General features: G+C 36.3%; 1 protein-coding gene across 10 annotated transcripts in view; it reads left to right on the top strand.

Moving 5' to 3' along the window:
• The window catches only part of FRYL (FRY like transcription coactivator), a 281,060-nt gene that overhangs the window by 243,194 nt on the left and 16,603 nt on the right, over positions 1–21,263 (top strand). For all 10 annotated transcript variants that reach the window (XM_055385577.2, XM_063705269.1, XM_063705268.1 and 7 more), the window contains 8 exons: positions 767–907; positions 4,094–4,291; positions 7,121–7,282; positions 7,412–7,486; positions 7,801–7,977; positions 12,128–12,331; positions 14,018–14,185; positions 19,944–20,191. In XM_055385577.2, the coding sequence (XP_055241552.1) occupies positions 767–907; positions 4,094–4,291; positions 7,121–7,282; positions 7,412–7,486; positions 7,801–7,977; positions 12,128–12,331; positions 14,018–14,185; positions 19,944–20,191 (1,373 nt within the window). The remainder of the gene's footprint in view (positions 1–766; positions 908–4,093; positions 4,292–7,120; positions 7,283–7,411; positions 7,487–7,800; positions 7,978–12,127; positions 12,332–14,017; positions 14,186–19,943; positions 20,192–21,263) is intronic.

The following is a 21,263-nucleotide window of genomic DNA, read 5'->3' as shown; positions in this document are numbered from 1 at the left end:
AAGATAAAAATATAAGTACTTCCTATCAAGTGTAAAAGAAGTTTTTATAAAGGTGGGGTTTTTTTCCATGTCCAGTGTTTATATCCTTATTTACTGTCCTTAAGTGACATGAAACTCAAAATAATATACACTTTACCTAATTAAAAATGGAAAATGGGTTTTTAGTGTTCCTGATCCTAGAAAATGGTTATAATTTTTATTTCTACAAAATTAGGTTTTAGCTTAGAAATCTTTTCTAGAATAATAATTACAGCATACAAAAGTATTTCTTCTGGAAAAGTTTTTAGTTTGATGATACATTTGCTTCCTATCTAAAATATGATTTTGAGACAGCAAAAAATGGATGATAAAGTAGCCCTAGAACAGCACAAAAAGTTAATATCTATTTGATGCCTAAGAAGTAACTTTATGCCCAGAAAAGTAAATTACTAAGTAGATAGGCACAAAGAGAAAGTCAAAAGCAAGATATTCCTAGTCACTAAAAATGTTTGTCAGTTTATAATAAAGTAATACCTACTAAATTAGTTAAGGAAATAAAACACCATGATTTAGATGAAAAGTTATCGTCTAATTCTCCTTTCTGAACCAAGGAAAAATAACAGTAATAGACTCTGCCTTTCACTTTATTAGTCTCTAGATTTCTAATCCACATAACTATAAACTCATAGGCTAAATCTGTGTTTTTCAACCTCTTAAATGTAAATATTGAGTTTTTATTCAACCTGATGAAAGTATACTTTAATATTACTTTTAACATTATTTTTAGCTGTTAGAGAAAGGATTGTCCAGTATGCAGCAGTCATTACTACAGATTATTTATAGTCTATTGAGTCATATTGACCTGTCTGCAGCCCCAGCCAAGCAGTTTAATCTGGAGATCATAAAGATTATTGGCAAATATGTACAGGTGAGTGACCACAAAACTTACATATAACATTTTTCATCTAAAAATGATTTATAATCACACAATATTGGAAATGCCTTAAATGTCGAAGAATGGGGAAGTGGTTCAACCATAAATCATGTTTTCAGGATAGCTGCAGTATGGAAAATGTTCTCAATATAAGTGACAAAAACCAGAATCAGAATTAGTATGATTTCTACTTTTCGTATTAACAATTTCTGTAATGTTCTGTAATGACAGGAAGGAATGCATATACACATTGCAGCAGTCAAAACTCTGGAAATTAGGACTGTGACTCATTGGTTGTTTTTGTTTTTGTTTTGAGAAGGAGTCTTGCTCTGTTGCCCAGGCTGGAGTGCAGTGGCGCAGTCTCAGCTCACTGCAGCCTCTGCCTCCTGGATTCAAGCGAGTCTCCTGCCTCAGCCTCCTAAGTAGCTGGGATTACAGGCACGTACCACCACACCCAGCTAATTTTTGTATTTTTAGTAGAGATAGGTTTCACCATGTTGGCCATGCTGGTCTCGAACTCCTGACCTCAGGTAATCTGCCCACCTCAGCCTCCCAAAGTGCTGGGATTACAGGCATGAGCCACCATGCCTGGCCTCATTGTTCTTTCTTTCTTCGTACCTTTCTGTTTTTTAACGAGATTCTACTTAGTGGGCATACACTACTTTTAGAAACAGAAAACCTCTTTGAAGAGTTTGCATTTTAGAGATTTTTTTGTGTGTCTGATAAAAAGTGCCAGATATTTAGAAAGTGGAAAATTAAACTTGATTTAAATGTAAATGATGACAAGTCGGCCTGGTCTTTGCTGAATTTCACCTTTGAAATTCAGTTAAGCTATCGGTTTGAGCTACCAGTTAAGAAAGGCATTGCTGAGCAGATCAGTAGGATGGATACAACTCACCAAAGAGAACAAGCTCATTAACAACCTTAATAGATTAATATGTTGTGTTTATACTCCAGTTACGTTTGCATTCACTAGAGCAGAACTTAGAATGGGAAATACTTAGCTGGCAAGGAATTTATTCTAGTTCATATCTGAAAGTAATAAAACTTTATTAAAATGTTTTCAGTGATTCAGTTATGTAATCCACATTACCTCTTACATTCCCTTGAAAATCAGTGATTGCAGATATCAAAAAAACGGGAGATTTTCTGGTGGCCCTGTTTATCTTGTGTCTTATCCTTCAGTGAGTGAGGCTTTACCAGATAGCAGTTATATCTCTTTCTAAAGCACATTTCTCTTTTCTTCTTAAACCTTAAAAAAAAAAAATTATAAAATATTTGCTATATTTCACATAGAAACATATACCACATTGAATTCACTACCTTCTGAACCATAGGTACATTTCTTATGTTCAGAACCACAAGCTCAACTTGCCAGTGGACAAGCAGATAACCAGAAGGAGCATAGATTTGTGGCTAAGTGAACTGCACACTCCCCATCTCAAAGGAGAAACACAACTTAAAAGCTTCCTCTGGTGGTTTTCATGTCAGAATATGGGTCCAGTGTGGCAGACTTCTCATTTTAAGAGAAGCTGGAAATCTACATTTTTCTATAAAATCTCCTGATTTTAAAATGTTGACTCAATTTTTTTTCCAGATTTCTTTATAAATATGTGAATCAGGATCATATTTAGCTGATGGCTCATCACAGCTGCTGGCTTGTGCTTTACTAAACAACTAAATATTTCACAGAATTGAATTATCGATAGTCTTTTACATTTAAACGCAACCAGCAATATAATTTATGAAAACATCCCTAAAGTTTAGCATTTCATGATGCCCAGAGATTGTAATTATTTCTGTCAGAAAAAATATGATGATTATTTCTACTTAGTCATGAATTTGTTAAATATAAACTTTTTTTTGTTTTGTTTTGTTTTTTTTGAGATGGAGTCTTTGTTGCCCAGGCTGAAGTGCAGAGGTGCGATCTTGGCTCACTGCAACCTCCGCCTCCTGGGTTCAAGGATTGTCCTGCCTCAGCCTCCCAAGTAGCTAGAATTAGAGGCACATACCACCATGCCTAGCTGATTTTTGTATTTTTAGTAGAGATGGGGTTTCACCACATTGACCAGGCCGGTGTCAAACTCCTGACCTCAAGTGATCTGCCTGCATTGGCCTCCCAAAGTACTGGGATTACAGGCGTGAGCCATTGCTCCCGGCCTTTAAACTACTTTTTACAGTGCTGTTCTTAAAATGTCACAGTATCATGTAGACCTTTTTATTATCAAGTATTTTGTGTTTTAGGTGTCTTCATAGCAAGATGTTATGAACTCAATTGGATAGCCCAATTCTGCCAAAGATTTTTTACTTCCTTTTTTTGATGTCTTAATGGTTATTTTTCCTTCCTCAGATATCAGCTGTGAAAGAATATGTATAATATAATACAAGGTTGAGATGTGATTTTTGGTACCATAAATAAGTAGTTTTTTCTATGTATCCTTTTCAGTGGGTGGTAAAAGAAAGATATTATAAAGTCTTTATCAAACATTCACTCTTCTCTACATATACATCTATCTCATAAATAATTCCTAGATTTCATTGGTAGGAATATACAAAACTAAGACAAGCAGAAAAATTTTTTTAAAATAGCTAAAATATGTAGGGAAAAAAAAAACCTCACCCTACACAACTCAGTAATCCCTGAGAACATCACATTAGCATGGTATCTACTCTCAGTATTTGGGGCCTGGGCCATCAAGAAAAAAAGACTTAACTGTATTTTAGTATTTAAATATTTTTATGTCTAAAAAAGGAAGGTATTCGTTAAAAAATTTTTATCTGCAAAGACTTAAAGTACTTAAATTTTAGAGTCTCAAAGCTATAAACTTCATTCAGCTAAAAGTTGACGTATAGACAAATGTTTTGTTTACCACTACTGCCAAGTTACTGTATTAGTCTGTCCAAATTAATGATAATTACAGAGCACTTATTGGGAGAAAAGCAAGATATTTCAGTTGGGTAGCATTATTACGCGTATGGTATCTGATAAATCTAACAGTACAAATAATAACTTGTGTTTTCTTTCCTTTTGTAACTCAAACCTTTCATTAAGGATCTTCAAAATGAGTAATTTTTACAAGTATTTTTGTAGAAATAATATTTTTATGGTGTACAGTAAATTGTTGTTCTTAGTTGAATGTGCATTTGTAACTTTTACGTGTCAATTATTTTTTAAACCAGAGTCCTTACTGGAAGGAAGCCCTTAACATATTAAAGCTGGTGGTGTCACGCTCTGCGAGTCTTGTCGTACCCAGTGATATCCCCAAGACCTATGGAGGAGATACAGGTTCTCCTGAAATATCCTTCACTAAAATTTTTAATAATGTTTCTAAGGAGTTGCCTGGGAAGACCTTAGATTTTCATTTTGATATATCTGAGGTAAGATGCTCAGAAATTGATGAAGTTACTCTACTAGGAATTTTCATTTGTTTATTTATTCATTCTTTGATTTAACAAACATTGATTGAGCTCATACCCAGTGTTAGACAATATGATAGCTGTTATGAACAACCAAGTGGGGATAGGGGGAAGGCCTGCTGTTAGAAAGCTTACTGTCTGTTAGAGAAACAGACTGTACATTCCCCATCTAAAAGAAACGCCACAACTTAGCTTCCCAACAGTGTTTAGCTTAACAACTAAACATAGTAATCAACACTCGGCTGGAATACATTAAAAGTGCTAGGGGAGTATGTAGCATCTATCTAAAGGAGTGGTTTCAGAAAGGAACCACCATCTGAGCTGAGTGTTGAAAGACAAGTAATTCTAGACAGGCATCTATGGCAGTTTGGGGAGGGGAGGTTAAATGCAAAGAAATGGAGAATGTGTGAATGAAGGCTTGTAAGCGTGAGAAAGCATGGTGTTCCAGACATCCAACTAGTACCGCCCACCTTGGGCACAGAGTTCAAAAAAATGCAAGTAGAGTGTGATGAGACATGAGGCTGAAGGCATAGGAAGGGGCAAGATCATGGGGATCTTGCATTTCATAGTAACAAACTGGTTTTATCTAAACCAGTAGGAGCTCTTAAAGGATTTTTAGTTGGCGTATTAGGGTTTGCATTTTAGGAGGATCACTAGCCACAGGATAGAAAATAGAGCAGGGAGGAGGAGAGGACAGTTGGTAAGGAATCTGTTAGAAGAATTTGGGCAAAAGATAATGTGGGACTGTCCCAAGACAATTGCAGAGGTAATGAAGAAGGAAGAGAGATGGTTTACAAAAAGACCAAGGAAGTAACTGATGGGATTTAATGGGAAAGTGGGGAAGAGGCATCAAGGATTTGATGAATGGCCTTGACAGGTAGATGAATGTGGCACCATTCAAGAGAGTGGGAATGCAGGAACAGATCTTACAGCAAGGAAGGAGAGGGGGCAATGAGTTCCATCTTGGACATGTTGACTCAGAAGTGACCCAGAAACATACTAAAGGAGGTGCCTGGTGGTCAATTAAATTTTGGGATCTGAAGTTTTAGAGGAAAACTTGAGTGGAAGTAACAAATTAAGGGTTTCAGTGTTGTCTAAGTGGATGGCTGAAACCATGGAAGGAAAACTGAAAAGAACAGAAGGCAACAACTAAAGGAAACCTAAGAAACTGGATATTTTAGGACTAGACAGAAGCAGGGGCCATCAGTCCAGAAGGAACCCTGGAGCCTGGCTATGCTGTATATTAATAAAAATCTCACTTAAAGATTTCTCATCCTTGCTGAGAGTCCCGATTTTTTTTCCCTCTGGCACCTGAGCCCACTCTTGGTGCCTTGGCGCCATTGAAGTGGTCTTTCAGAAGCCAAGGGAGGAACTTTTCAAGAAGGAAGTTATTGATCAAGTATTGTAAGGTTGAGAAAGATTAAAAATTGAAGCTCTACTTACTTTTTTGTTGATTAGAATTATATAGATAAAAAATGTTTTATTGCAGTTTAGTCTTGGCATTAGAATTTATCCTAAACTTTATTTTTTTATGTAGAAAGCATATTTGTTACTAATTTTTTAGTTAATAATATCTGAGAATTTCTAGCAAGATGTATGTATAATAGCATGGGAGTATGATAGAGAAGCTTGGCTTTCCTTTTCCTTCTGATTCAGAAATCGATTGTGTAACTTAATTATGTTATTTGAAGCAGTGATGCAAATTCTCAAAACATTTTGTATACTTAATTTCAATTTGTTGCATCAAAAATTCCTCAGTACCTGCCATGCATAGGCACTGGAGATACACCAAAGGTATAGAGGCAATCACACATGGTCCAGTGGATACATGTGTAATAGGGAAGTCAGGCACATAAACAGTTTACAGTCAGCATGGTAAGTGTCCAAGTTTGATTACACAGAGGTCGTGGTGGTAGAACAGAAGGCCTCCTTAAAAGTCTGGAGTCATCATTAAAAGATGATTAGAAGTTTACTTAGTGGATATTCCATGCAAAGGGGCAACATAGGCTAAAACACGGGTCTATAAAAGAGCATGGTATGTTTGGAAAACAAGAGCAAGCTCAGTTTTGCTGGTGTGTGAAGTTCAGAGAGGGGGAAGTGGTCGTAGTTGAGGCTAGGGAGAGAAGGATGATCAGTTGAGCATAAAGGGACTCGTATGACATGCAGATGAGCTTGAATTTTATTTTCAAATGCAAATTTAAAACACTTTACAAAGTCAAATATAAATGAGTTTTTGATTATCATAGAATTTTTACTGAAATAAATTTTGGAAGAATTGCACATCAGATTTGTAGTAAGAATCTACATAGAAATGTTCCTCTTTTGTTACTTCAGTATTTGCTAAACCACATTGCTGAAGCATACTTAACAATATGCTTTGAAAAAGCGCCAAAATTTAACAAATATTAAGTCTGAGTGGTAAGAAAACAGATGATTTTATATTTAAAATATAAATCTTTTTTACATTTTCTGAGTTTTGGGTATATTTTATAATCATGGTGGGGAAAGGTGGAGATGGTGGTTTTTAAAGAATGCAGATTATATTTAAAGTAGGAATAGGCTTTCTGATAATCTCAGATGTAAAATTATTATTTCCAATAAAGTCTCTTGATTAAAAATATATATATATCATTACCTTTGATCTTTGTTAACATCTGCCTCATGCAAAGTAATTTCTCTCCCCATCTTTTTTTTGTTTGTAAAAAATATTATAGGTGCACTGTTAACCCTTTTAAGTTTCTTTTATGTTGAAATATTTGAGCCAAACACTGACATTTTGTTTCTGTGTAGACACCAATTATTGGAAACAAATATGGTGATCAGCACAGTGCGGCTGGAAGAAATGGGAAACCAAAAGTTATTGCTGTCACTAGAAGTACTTCCTCAACTTCTTCTGGTTCTAATTCTAATGCCTTGGTTCCTGTTAGTTGGAAAAGGCCACAGTTATCACAGGTACATAAAGAATATCAAAATGGAACATTCATAGAATAGAATAATCAGTTTTGTTATAGGTATGAAAACTTGAGAATATGTCTTATTTTATCAGCAGTCCTAACATTTTAATTTTTTTTTTTCCTTTAGCGAAGAACAAGAGAAAAGCTAATGAATGTGCTTTCTCTCTGTGGTCCAGAATCTGGCCTCCCAAAGAACCCATCAGTGAGTAATCATGAAGGCTTGTGTCAAGGTCTTAAAGATCATGTTATTCCTTGAAGAAATGATCTGTCTCCTTGCTTGCCTTTTCTAATTTACCTTACTTACGGTATTAACTCAGAATGAAAAAAAGATTTCTTATCTCTTGTGACACCTGGCAGCCATGCTAACTATGTGTTCAACTAGTTAAACATGAAGACCAAATTTAAGCTGTGAATTCATTGAAGAATGAGGCCTGCGGTGGCTTTGGGGTACTGATATCTCACGCAGAGTGACAAATCTGATGGGTGGACTTTTTTTTTTTTTTAATCGGGCATCAGGTTGTATTTTCTTCTAATGAGGATTTGGAAGTCGGTGACCAACAGACTAGCCTAATTTCTACAACAGAAGACATAAATCAAGAGGAAGAAGTAGCTGTGGAGGATAATAGCAGTGAACAACAGTTTGGTGTTTTTAAGGATTTTGACTTTTTAGATGTTGAATTGGAAGATGCAGAGGTAAGGATGTGGGCTTTCTCTGTTAATATTTATAGAACACTTGTATGAGAATTAAGGATTTGATCACAGGATCTTTCCTTATTGAGGTCAGTGTAAGGTCAAAAAGGTAAAAATCTAAATTAGGAATTAAATTTGATTACCACAATTAGTCAATAGAATAAGTCTGAGATAAAAGAGAAACATTCCATTTTTCATCTTTATCTTTAAAAATATAAAATTAAAAAATGGATTTCTTCAAAATTATTTTCAGGGTATGCTTAGACTTAAATGTTTTGCGTGATTTGTCTTACAAACTAATATGCAGCCAAATGGTAAAAATTTATATGAAAATTGATTAAGGACAACTTTAAAGAGAGTTGCACTTACCACTAAATTGACTATCACAAAGGGTTTGTCTTTCTAGAACTCTTCCCTTTGGCAAATGACTGAGCTTCTTTCTTTGACGTTCGAAATCACTTTCTTCTTTATGATGTAGGTAACTCTCTCAAATGCCTGGTTTCATTTAATACTCAAAGCGTTTCTCTTCTAAATTGATTTAGTCTGGATTACATTATATTGGTAGTTATGCCAGTTGAGATGCTTTCTAAATGGAATTTAAAACTCAAAAAGTAGATTTATTAGCCCACAAAACTAGTCCAGAATTAGAGCTTATATTTAGATATGGCTCAATGAAGTTTCTGGCTGTTTATCTGCAGTTCTCTAGGCTCTCCCCTTCTCTGCAAGTCAGCTTGACCTCAGATAGCAGCAAAACGGTCTTCATTGCTGGGTAATCTTAGCCCCACACACAGCAGTGCTTGAAGGAGGTGAGGGTCACATCCAGAAATGCTCTCAGAAAAGTAAGGAAGTTGCTTTCCTAAATGCTCTTAGCAAACTTCTTGTAACATCTCATTGGCCCAAATTAGGACACATGCTACTTTCTGAAACAACCACTCTAGTAAATAGAATAGGATTACCCTGGTTGTCTTAGGCTATTAGAGATCCATTCCTGTAGCTGAGCTCAGTTCCCTAAACCACAGTCTCTTAACCCTGAAAGTTTATATCAAATAGATTTGTTTTAAACATGTACATTTTGAAATTGCTACAAATATCTGTATGCAAGAAGACCAAAATGCCTTAATACCAAGTATCTGTATACCATATCTTGATGTATCTTTTTCTAAAGAATCAAAACTCATAGCTCAAATACATTTAGCTCTCATATACATATACATATACTATTCATATACAGCTCATACACATTCATCAGCTCTCATATACATACACATATACAACTCATATACAGCTCATACACATTCGTCAACTCTCATGTACATATACATGTACTACTCATATACAGCTCATACACATTCATCAGCTCTCATATACATACACATATACAACTCATATACAGCTCATACACATTCATCAACTCTCATGTACATATACATATACTACTCATATACAGCTCATACACATTCATCAGCTCTCGTATACATATACAACTCATACAGATCATACACATCCATCAACTCTCATGTACATATACATATACTACTCATATACAGCTCATACACATTCATCAGCTCTCGTATACATATACATATACAACTCATACAGATCATACACATCCATCAACTCTCATGTACATATACATATACAACTCATATACAGCTCATACACATTCATCAGCTCTTCTTGTAGGGGTGTTTCCTTTGGCTCTAATAGGTGAGGTGGAGGAATGAAATGTAATGCACTCTCCCGTATCACACTGTTCATTGTCCATGGAAGACCAGTTTGAGGAAGTAAAGTTCCCTCTCCTCAACATGCCTCAGTGCCCCCTGCAGATGTGAGGATGTGACCATGGTGCCTCCAAGTAATGCAAATGCCTTCATGTCAGTTTAGGAGCTGTGTAGGCTCCTATGGAATACTCCACCATTTACATTTTCCCAAAGACACAATTGTACAGGTTCATAGGAACTCAAGAACAGGTATTATTTAGCACTTTTCAGAGCAGTAGCTTTTAAACTTTTTTTTGACACTAATCCACAGTTAATATATTTTACATCACATCCAAGTGTGTATATATATATATATATATATATATATATATATACCTTTAAAAATAAAAGTTGCAAGAATATGCATCCAAACTCTATGCTATGCATACTGATATTTTCTATTCTCTTCCTTTTCATTCTTTTTTTTTTTAAAAAAAGTGTAGGTTACCACCCTAAAATTAGTTTCACACTCATCATTTGAAAAAATATATTGTAGGAAATAGAACAGACTTGCACAACCAAGTAACAGAGTGGAATAGGTTAAAGAGACCTGCTGCCCTACCCAAGGCCAGGAGCAGCTTCTAAACTCTTCTGTAGCTAGTTGCTTTTTTCAGTCCAGAATTTAAATTTCTAAAGGCAGCTCTTGACATTTTTGTAATGGTAAGGTTATTTTTCTTTTTGTTTGCCTCTTTTTTGTTTAAAGAGAACTGTAAATGCTTTCAAGTTCATTCAGTGCTCTAAAGTGTCAGTGGTAATAAACATGGCTTTTAATAGAACCTTAGAATGGACTAAGGATGTTCATTGTAGTTCTGTCTTTAATTCAAGTCACAGTAATCAGGGGTGGGGTGGAGCATGCTAATTTATCCCTCATAATTACGCCAAATCAGCGATACACATTTTCTAAAACCTGGATATAGTCTTGTTTAAAACATAGTAATAGGAAATACTTTGATTGCTACAAAACAAACTTAACCACTAATGAAAATTATAATAAAATATCTCCTCACTTTGAAAGCCCACAGTGCATATTCATTCACTCACCAAATATATATTGAGTGCTGTTGCCATTATGTGTTTTGATACATAATAATATTTGAAATGATATGTTCCAGGAAGGTGGTTTTCAAACTCTGACATGCAGGGCCCTAGGGCTTCCAAGATATCTTCACAAACAGCCAGGACAGATTCAAAGATCCAATGGGCCAAGCTCCTGGACACCTTCAAACAGAGCAGCTCTGGTTTTCTGTTTTGCACAATTGACTGCCATCTAAAATTTCATTTGAAATAAGTATTCTTCTGCTTTCAAAAAAAAAAAAAAAAGATTTGAAAACTTCTAATCTGGACAATTCCTGTGTAAAGGGATACAGAAAAAAAAATCATATTTTGCTAGCCAGCTCAATATGGTTTGTCATATCAGGGCCTAAGAAAAATTGTAGGGATTATATCCTTACAAAAGGAGGAGCAGCTTAGAATAACAAACATAACTTTTATAAATCCTTAAGTGGGAGAAATTGAAATTTGTCATATTTCCTCTTGACCTTTTAAAATTGGCAACAGTTATGTTTTGATGGCTGTGATCTTGATTTTAAATTACATTTTATAGCAAAAAATGACCATTGAATTTAGCCAGAGCCATCCTACCAACTGAAATAATTGTGACCTTGTATGTTGTCAAGTGCATGTGGGTATTTGAAGTCAGTTTTTGCATTGTACTAAGTATTAAACCTTTGTAAATCTTGAAGATTTTCTTAAAGTTTGTGTTGCCAAAGTGTATCATAGAAATGTTGTTTTAAGTGTCTGTCTCTGACTTTTTCACAACATATTTTGCATAAAAAAAGATTTGAATCACTTGTTGACTTTCTGCACAAAGCTTAATCCAGAGCTTGAATCAGTCTTTGGGTTTGAGAAATCACAAAGAATTTGCCCCAAAAGTGTAGTGTATATTTAAATGTTTGTCTTCGTTTTTTTCTAATTCTGTGTGTTTTCCTTTTTGCTAACCAGGAGCTGCAGGTAAGTTGCAGCCTGGTGTTGTGGATTGTTTATTTGTTGTCATCTGTGATGTATTTGTCTTCTTTGTGGTCTCATTCATGTTTGTGTATTAGAATAGAAATGGCTTAGATAGTAGATTTAATTGGTCCCCAGTAATACAAGATAGAAAGTCAAGAAAATTATTTCGTTAAAACAGGTTGTCAACCAAATAATTTTGATCTTTTTAAATATAAATATTTGATGGTGTGTTAACAGTTTAAAGAAATTGAAGGGCTGATTGAAACTCTGCTTTTAATGATGCATTAAGTATTTTTCATCTTGGTATATGTTTTTCTGGTATATTACATTTAGTACATTTAGAAGCATGTATTTGAGGTTTTAGAAATCGTTTCTTGCTTTTCCAGGGTGAAAGTATGGACAATTTCAACTGGGGAGTTCGCAGGCGCTCACTGGACAGTATTGACAAAGGGGACACTCCATCCCTCCAGGAGTACCAGTGCTCTAGTAGCACCCCCAGCCTGAACCTCACCAATCAGGAGGATACAGATGAGTCCTCGGAAGAAGAAGCGGCACTTACAGCAAGCCAGATACTCTCACGCACACAGATGGTATACAATTCACTTTTCTTACAGTGACATTTGGTCTCATTTTCCTCTTAACTTCCAACTTCGTAATGATTATTTCTTGTGCATGGGTGAAATGCACACACTGAAATGAATCTACAAGATTGCAACACTAATGGAGTACCGTGTTGTTATTCATGACAGCACTAAACTTACTAGGTTGATACTGCACACCTATTAGCTGCTAAAATATAATTTCTCTTGCTTCTTTCCTAGTCACAGTGAGTTGTTTTGGGCCCTATTAGAGGCCTTCAGTGATAACATATTTTGGTATCAGTGTGAGCACCAACACCATTTAATTCACCACTCACTTTTCTTTCCTAGTTAGCGTAGTGTGGAAAAACAGAGCACAAGTTTGGTCCCTTTCGAGATCAAGTAAAGAGTCAGTGGAAAATGAAAGCTGCAAGAGTAGCCTGTTATTTCAGAAGAGTACGGGTGCAAGAAAAGCCAGTGGTAGGGCTGGAACTTGAAGATGGCACTGTAAAGAAGGAGAAGGCACATGGAATAGCTACCCTGGTACATGTGATAAGGAAGCAACCAGTGGAGACCAGGCACCAGCTATGGTTACACTGCTCTTACAGGAATGCCTCCTTTTTTTATTCTTTAGGCACAGGGTCTCACACCATCACCCAGGCTGGAGTGCAGTGGCACAACCATAGCTCACTGTATTCTTAAACTCCAGGTCTCAAGTGATCCTCTTGCCTCAGCTTCTCAAGTAGCTAGGACTACAGGTGCACGCCACATATGCACAGCTAATTTTTTTAAATTTTTTGTAGAGATGGGGTCTTGCTATGTGGCCCAGGTTAGTCTTGAACTCCCGGCCTCAAGTGATCCTCCCACCTCGGCCTCCCAAAGTGGCAGGATCACAGGCATGAGCCACCGCACCCAGCCACCTACCTTTAATTTAGATCCATTTGCTCCACTCGGCCTGCTGGTAAAGTGCTGGCAGTGATGTTGAATGGCAGGGCCTGAGCTGCTTTAGGCACAATGTCAAGTTGTCGGTTTGTGGTTGGTGTCCAGTCATCTCTCCTGTATTTACATCTCATTGGTGCCCCAGTTTGTCTTTCCACTAACTGCCCCTCTCCCATTTAAGTGTTCAATGACCAACCGCTGCTGCTAATGGCAGCCATAATACGTTACCACTTACTGACTGTCTACGATGCACCCGGCCCTGTTCAAGGTGTTTTACGTGTATTAGTCACCATAACTCTCCTCCTAACACAAGGCAAGTATGGTTATTGCAGATCTGCATATTACATGTCTTATCCCAGGACACATAGCTAGTAAGTAGATGTGAATCTAGCGGTCTGTCTCTAGTGCCCATTCAGTTAACCGTGCCACATAAATCTTCGTCCTCCATGAATGAATTTGAATTCAGCTCCAATATGAATTTCAGCTCAAGGTTAACATAGTTACATAGAGCTCTTCCACTTTGATAGTTTTTGTTTAGCAAAATTTAGCCTGTATTAATGTGTACTTAGTTCTACCGAGGGATTAGCTGCTTACCCTAACAACACCCATTCTGGTGTAGACTGGAAGGAAAGAAAGATGATTTTAGGAAATCTCAGAAGCTCTTTATAACGAAGCCCCTAAAATATTTTATGATAGAGAATGTTTCCTGTGGCTTTTGACTCATAAATGAATTCCTTATTTTACTGTTTCTCTTTTTAGTTAAACAGTGATTCTGCCACTGATGAAACAATACCAGACCATCCTGACTTACTTCTCCAGTCTCAAGATTCCACTGGCAGCATCACAACAGAGGAAGTGCTTCAAATCAGGGATGAGACCCCAACTTTGGAGGCTTCTCTAGATAATGCTAACAGCCGGCTGCCTGAGGTGGGGAGAAATGGAGGCTGGTGCATGGCCAATCTGGGCTCTTTTTAGCACTCTTTTATAGCTCCCACTTTTCTTTCAAAAAAGTTTTGAAGTTGATTTGTTTCCAGTATTTCTAACCTGTTGAGTTATTTTAAATGAAATAGTCAAATCTGATTTTTTCTTAAGTTGGTAGATTAAGGAAATGACCTACAGGTTAAAAATAATCTTGAGTGTTTTTAATGAGCAGTTTGCATTGCAGAACATGATGAGGTTAATGTACAGACGCTTCTCTGGGGTTGGCGAGCATCATCTATTGCACTGTATTTTCTTAGAAGGACCGCTTTGGTTTTTTCTTCTCTTTTTGCTTTGTGTTGGGTTTATGTGATTGGTGCTGTGATTGGGATTAAAACCTCAGGCCAGCTGTGGTTTTTAGCAGTTGTTAAATGAAATCTTTTAAAAAGACTTTGGAACCACTAGTATTATGTTTTTTGGAAAGGCCTGTGAGAAGTAAGCCAGATTTGAAGCTAATGACTGACCAAAAATAAGTAAGTATTAGTGTTTTTTTTAAAGATTATTATACTTTTAAAAAATGTAATTGCTATAGCTCTGCCATATGTGCTTTTTTAATTCCTTGGTAAATATTAGGAAATGCTATATTTTGTCACTGTTCATCAAATTAATGTAGTTATTAGATCTAATCTAGGTATCAGATCTTACTATTTTTGTAAGGTGATAAAACACTATTGTGTTCTTGTTAGGCTGACTCTTGTACATATTTGAACTTTAACAGTAACCAGACATATTTTGAAATGAAGGCACTTTGGCTTCCTTATTAGCAAACCGTCTTTAAAATGCTCATACTCATATGGCTAAGGTTTAGATCATTCAATTCAACAAATATTTATTGTGCTTTCGGTAGATGCCAGGCATTCAGCTAGGTGCCAGAAAGAAGAATAGGACATGGATGGCCCTGTTTTCAGAGAACGTTCTCTTGCTGTCTATTAAGACAGAGAAGGCTTTTAAAAAAATTTCATTTCAGGCCGGGCACTGTGGCTTACGCCTGTAATCCCAGCACTTTGGGAGGCCGAGGTGGGCGGATCATGAGGTCAGGAGATCGAGACCATCTGGCCAACATGGTGAAACTCTGTCTCTACTAAAAATACAAAAATTAGCTGGGTGTGGTGGTGCACACGTGTAGTCCCAGCTACTCGGAAGGCTGAGGCAGGAGAATCACTTGAACCCGGGAGGCGGAGGTTGCAGTGAGCTGAGATGCCACCATTGCACTCTAGCCTGGCAACAGTGCGAGACTCTGTCCCAAAGAAAAAAAAAGAGCGAGAGAGAGATTGAGACCATCCTGGCGAACATGGTGAAACCCCGTCTCTACTAAAAATACAAAAATTAGCTGGGCCTGGTGGCGTGCACCTGTAGTCCCATCTACTCGGGAGGCTGAGGCAGGAGAATCACCTGAATGTGGGAGGCGGAGGTTACAGGGAGCCAAGATCGCGCCACTGCAGTCCAGCCTGGCAACAGAGTGAGACTCCATCTCAAAAATAAAAAATTAAAAAAAAAAAAAAAGAAATTACATTTCAGTATGGAAAATTCAATAATAGGTTCAAGGCTTTATGAAAACTGAGAGGAAAGTGATCAGCTGTGCACTGGGAGTGATGGTAAGAAAGGACAGGTTTCATGGTAACTGGGACATTCCAGGCAGAGGGACACAATGTAGAAAGGGATGGCAGTGTGAAATAGCATGATGTGTCTAGCTAAAAGCAGGAAATTGAGTATTTCCAGAGAGTAAAATGGGAGGAGGAAGAGGAAGAGCAATAGGAGCAATGAATGGGATCCAAGACAGGAGAAGTCCTATATGCCACACTACAGACTTAGACTTTATCTTGAGATAATAGACAGGAGAAGTCCTATGTGCCACACTAAAGACTTTGTCTTGAGATAACAGAAAGACATTCGAATTTTTATCCTTTCAAGAGATACCTATTAAGTAACAAGCACTGTACCACATACAAAGATGGAACCACATGGCATGTGAGCATTCATTTATGTGACCAGTATCTACTGAGGCGCTACCTCGTGCTAGGCACTAGGCTAGGCACGGGGCCCGTGGCAACTGTGACACAGACAAAGGCTTTTGGTTTTATGGAGCTTCATTCTAGTAGGAGAGACAGATAATAAGCAGGTAAAACAAAATGTAGATAATATGTCAGAAAGTTCTCATCTTATTCATCATACTAAGAAAATCTAACAGTAATGTGGACTCGAGTGAAGGAGAAAGTTAGGGGTAGCATTTAAGGTGAAACCTAAATGACAAGAACCAGCCCACCCCTTGAAGATTTGGAGGGAGAAGGTTCCAGGCAGAAGAAGCAGCAGTTTAAAAGGCCCTGATATATCTGAAGTACAGAAAACTGGCCAGTGAGGCTGGAACACAGTGAACAAGAAGGAGAGGGGTGGGCCAAGGCACTGTCATGACGTGTCACAGGCCACACAGCAGGTAACCATTGAAGAAGAACATGATCTGATTATTTTTTAAAACTTTGGCCTTTTTTGTCGAAAATGGAAAGTAGGTTCTAGTCCCTGACACATAGAGCTTGCAGCTAGGGATAATCACAGAAGGTTTGCAGCCTCATTGTTGGTAGTGAAGTCTCTAAGGCAGAGGCTTTGAGGGTAGATTGGAGGAGATGAACGAGCTAAGCTGGAAGAATGTTAGCAAGAATTTAGCAGGGCCTGACTAAGGGCACAAACATGAGAAATGTTTACAGGAGAGAACTGATGGAATTTAGAGATGGGTTTTAAGTAGACTATATTCCTTTCAGTTGTTGGGAGGTTATTAAGCCAAACTACAGTGCCTAGTTTGGATCACACCATAGATCACACCATACACCATAACACCAGTGGATGAGAATGAAAGGGATATTTGGAAAGCATGGTATTTCATTTAGAAACAGTTCTACTGATATTAAAACTATCACCAAAAGAATGGCTATCCACAGGGAACATGACAGCCTTATATCTGTTGGATATATTGGCCTAATTTGTTTTTTCTCTGTTTTGCCAAATAGTGTCAAATGACCCAAAATTGCCTCTTGTACCAAAAGACAAAGTAGAAAAGCAGCAAGATATTGAAATAAAACCATAATTATTTTTAAAGCAACTTCTTAAGACAAAGAATATAATTAATTTTGATGGGTGAAATGTTTTGTGAATTAAAGGAATAAATCCACTCCTAAAAATGTTTATTTGAATTTCTTCCCTTAAATCATGTTAATATTGGAAAGATAAAATGGAGTAGGCTAAAGCATCTTCTGTCATGACAAACTTTAGAGCTGAGTGTCCCTTTCTTCTCTGTAATATACACACGTTACACTCTGATCTCAAGAGGGGATTAAGTTCTTCACTTGTATTTACTCACAGAGGGTTTCTTTTATTATTTATGATATCTTGGAATCCACCTCATGGATGACAAATTATTCCTTATAGGAAAGAAATCTTTGTAACAAAGCCTATGTGCATGTGTCATTGTCTAATAAGGTGAAGTACAAGAAAATTTGATTCTCATAATCTACATATAAACAATGGAATCCATTCTATCAGCCCCAAAAGCAGTTTCTTCATGATATGTAGGCATTACTAGAAAATTTCATTGTATGTTATATAATACTAACTACAGATAAAATATCATCTTGAAATTATTATTCAAGAAAAAATGACAATCCACTGCAGGTGTGAACTAATGAAAAGTGAGGGCATTGAACTAAGTTTGGGTTGAGATAACATAGTATGTTCATGTTGATGTAGAAGGAAAAATTCATGCCAATAAATATTCTAGGTGTAGAAATGTCTCTAGTACTGTCACATAGATTATCTTTCCAAATAATGACCAAATTTTTTTTAGAAAATTCATCTGGAAACCTTAGAGTATATTGAATATAAACTGGTGGAAGAATTAAGAAATAATCCTACTATATTATATTTAATGCTAAAGTAAAGACTCAGAGTTTGCTGCTTTCCCTGCTTAACTAAATCCAGAGCAGTGTTCTCTTATACACTTTGTGTTTTCATGGCGTTATTTCTGTGCCTTTGATATCTTCTAATCACTTTCCCTGCAATATCATCCCTACCTCATGTTTGTCAAAACATGCTGTTTCCTCCAAGGAGACTCACCTCAGTTGCCTCAACTAGATGAGAGCTTTCCCATCATTGAGTACCAGCACCCATTTGTATGTTGCTGATAGTATTTACCGTACATTTACCATACTCTGGTATATGTTATTGTCCTTCACTTACTAGCCTAACCCTGTTAGACTAGATTATAAACTATTTGCAGTTAGGAATTATTTATACCAGAGCACTCAGCCCAGAATCTAGTCAAAATCCTTCATTTTATAGATGAGTTTTACATATGAATAAGGCCTGGGCTAGTCTAGGGTTATAGGCTCTGACTTTCTCTTACTTTTCTTATTTTGGAAGGAAAATTCTATTTTTATCCATGAAAAACAGATAAGGAGCTACTCTACAGCTGAGAAGTAACTTAGGTCCAAATACTCAAAAGAAGCTGATCTTTATTCCTAGAACTATGACCATTAGTACTTATTTTCAAATTGATTAAACCAATAAACTAAAAACTAGTGTTGATACCATCATCATATATGCTTTGAAAGTGTTTTCCTTTTTTGATAGTAGCAGCTCATTCAGCCAATATCTCTTGAGCCTCTACCACTTGTCTATCACATAGCAACATTGTTTCAGTAACATTACAGTGGATAGAAAGGGCACACCACTAGTATGCTTTATAACATATTTTCATTATTGTTTACTTCAAATGAGGAGAATATAGTCTTTTTTGATAATGAGCTTGTGATAGTTTAATTTTCAAAAGTATAATTATCTAAAGTGTCCTAATGTCTTCTGAACTGTAGCTAAGTGATGAAGCTTTATCAATACTCAAAGCTAAAATGAGGTTTTGTAGTAAGGCCACCCTAGTTGTCTAGGTTCAGCATCCTTCTGATTGGTCAGTACCTACTCCTGCTGTGTGGCAGCCCCACAGGACGAATGGGTTAACTATTTTGAGTCATCTCTCCTACTTATATCCAGAATATACTGTGTTCCACTGTAATGAAAGCAATGACATTTCAAACAGGAGACGATTTATACTAATAATACAAAGTTTTACTTGTGTAGAGTTAGAACATATATGAGAGAAGATATTTTACCAAAGCACATATTTCCAAGTAAACACCTAAATCCTGTAACTGAAGAGAAAAAAAGTTCTCAATGTTTCTATATGATAATAGGTGATATATTTTAATTTCAAAATATTTTAAACCTATGACCGTTAAGAATAATTTATAACTGATTCAAAAACTATAAAAGTGGCCGGGTGCAGTGGCTCACACCTGTAATCCCAGCACTTTGGGAGGCCAAGGCGGGCAGATCACGAGGTCAAGAGATCGAGACCATCCTGGCTAACATGGTGAAACCCCATCTCTACTAAAAAATACAAAAAAAAAATTAGCTGGGCATGGTGGCATGTGCCTGTAGTCCTAAGTATTTGGGAGGCTGAGGCAGGAGAATCGCTTGAACCTGAGAGGCGGAGATTGCAGTGAGCCAAGATCACGCCATTGCACTCCACTCCAGCCTGGGTGACAGACTGTATAAATGAACACCACTTAATAAAACAGACTTAGATGGATGGCAATACTTATTTATTGTGTTGTAAAATTCTTTTTTTATGTGTTTATAGTTCACTAAAAATATGATTGTTTTGTAGGATACAACTTCAGTATTAAAGGAGGAACATGTTACAACCTTTGAAGATGAAGGATCCTATATAATTCAAGAACAGCAGGATTCTCTTGTGTGTCAAGGAATTCTTGATTTAGAAGAAACTGAAATGCCAGAGCCTCTAGCTCCTGAAAGCTACCCCGAGTCAATCTGTGAAGAGGATGTTACCTTAGCTCTGAAAGAGCTAGATGAAAGATGTGAAGAAGAAGAAGCAGATTTCTCCGGACTGTCTAGGTGAGAATACAGTATCATAAACACTGTAGTGAGGGGATAATCTCTCCCCTATTCCTTCCAAAGAGTGCCCCTCTATTCCAGTTTACTTACTTTCATTTCTTTGTGTGTTTCAGTCTGTAATCATACTTTGTGTGTTTTAGTCTAGAATCATACTATCTTCGTTTTTAAAAATAAAATGCCTGACTCGAATGGGATATTTCTTCGATTATGGACATTCCCATAAAGAAAAACAATTAGGCTATTTTCAAAGCATAGTAAGTGGTATTCCACATTTAGAAGCACACCAAATATCTATTTTGGCAGATGCCAAATGGCCAAATGTTAAAATCAATATTGGAATGAACTTCCGTGATACCACAATTTAAATCTAAAATATATTCCAAAAAATTGTTTTTACAGTTTCATGATCAGTGGTCATATTTTGAAAGTTTTATTTCTGTAGTAGGCAGAAGCAATTATTTCTTAGATGCTAGATTGCTCCTTTTAAATGTTTATGCTCCATACATTAAAAATTTATTACCAGAAAGTATGAAGAATTCTCAAGTGGAACTTTTTCTTTACTCAAGGACTAACTTGAATAATAATCATAATAATCATATATTATATATAGCTTTTAGGGGAAATTTTGGTGGCTGTTACGAAACTCTTAAACCAAATAATTCTTTAACACTTAGAATTATAATAGAATATCCACTGTTTAAATTTCACAAATATTTGTGGTTCAATATTATGTTTTTTATAAAGGTATCTAACTTCATGCACTCTGTGAGTGTATCTATTTCCCCATTCAACAATTTGGAGCTCCTGGATAACTGTTTTTATATAAAATTAATTTTTAATAATTATCGAGTATTTCAGAATTTTACTTTTACAATAAAAATTACACCTTTATACTTCATGTGATAATAGAGTTTTAACGTATACAACACATTGGAGATTTTTTTTTACCATCAACATATCAAGAATACTTATCTATATTTGAAAAGATATAATCAGATATTAACAATAAATCTTAGTGATACACCTTTTTCATATTACTGATTTGAATATGGCAGTAGCCCATGCAACCACT

The sequence above is a fragment of the Gorilla gorilla genome, chromosome 3, assembly GCF_029281585.2.
Source record: "Gorilla gorilla gorilla isolate KB3781 chromosome 3, NHGRI_mGorGor1-v2.1_pri, whole genome shotgun sequence".
Lineage (NCBI taxonomy): Eukaryota > Metazoa > Chordata > Mammalia > Primates > Hominidae > Gorilla > Gorilla gorilla.
This window is presented reverse-complemented; position numbering and strand designations above follow the sequence as displayed.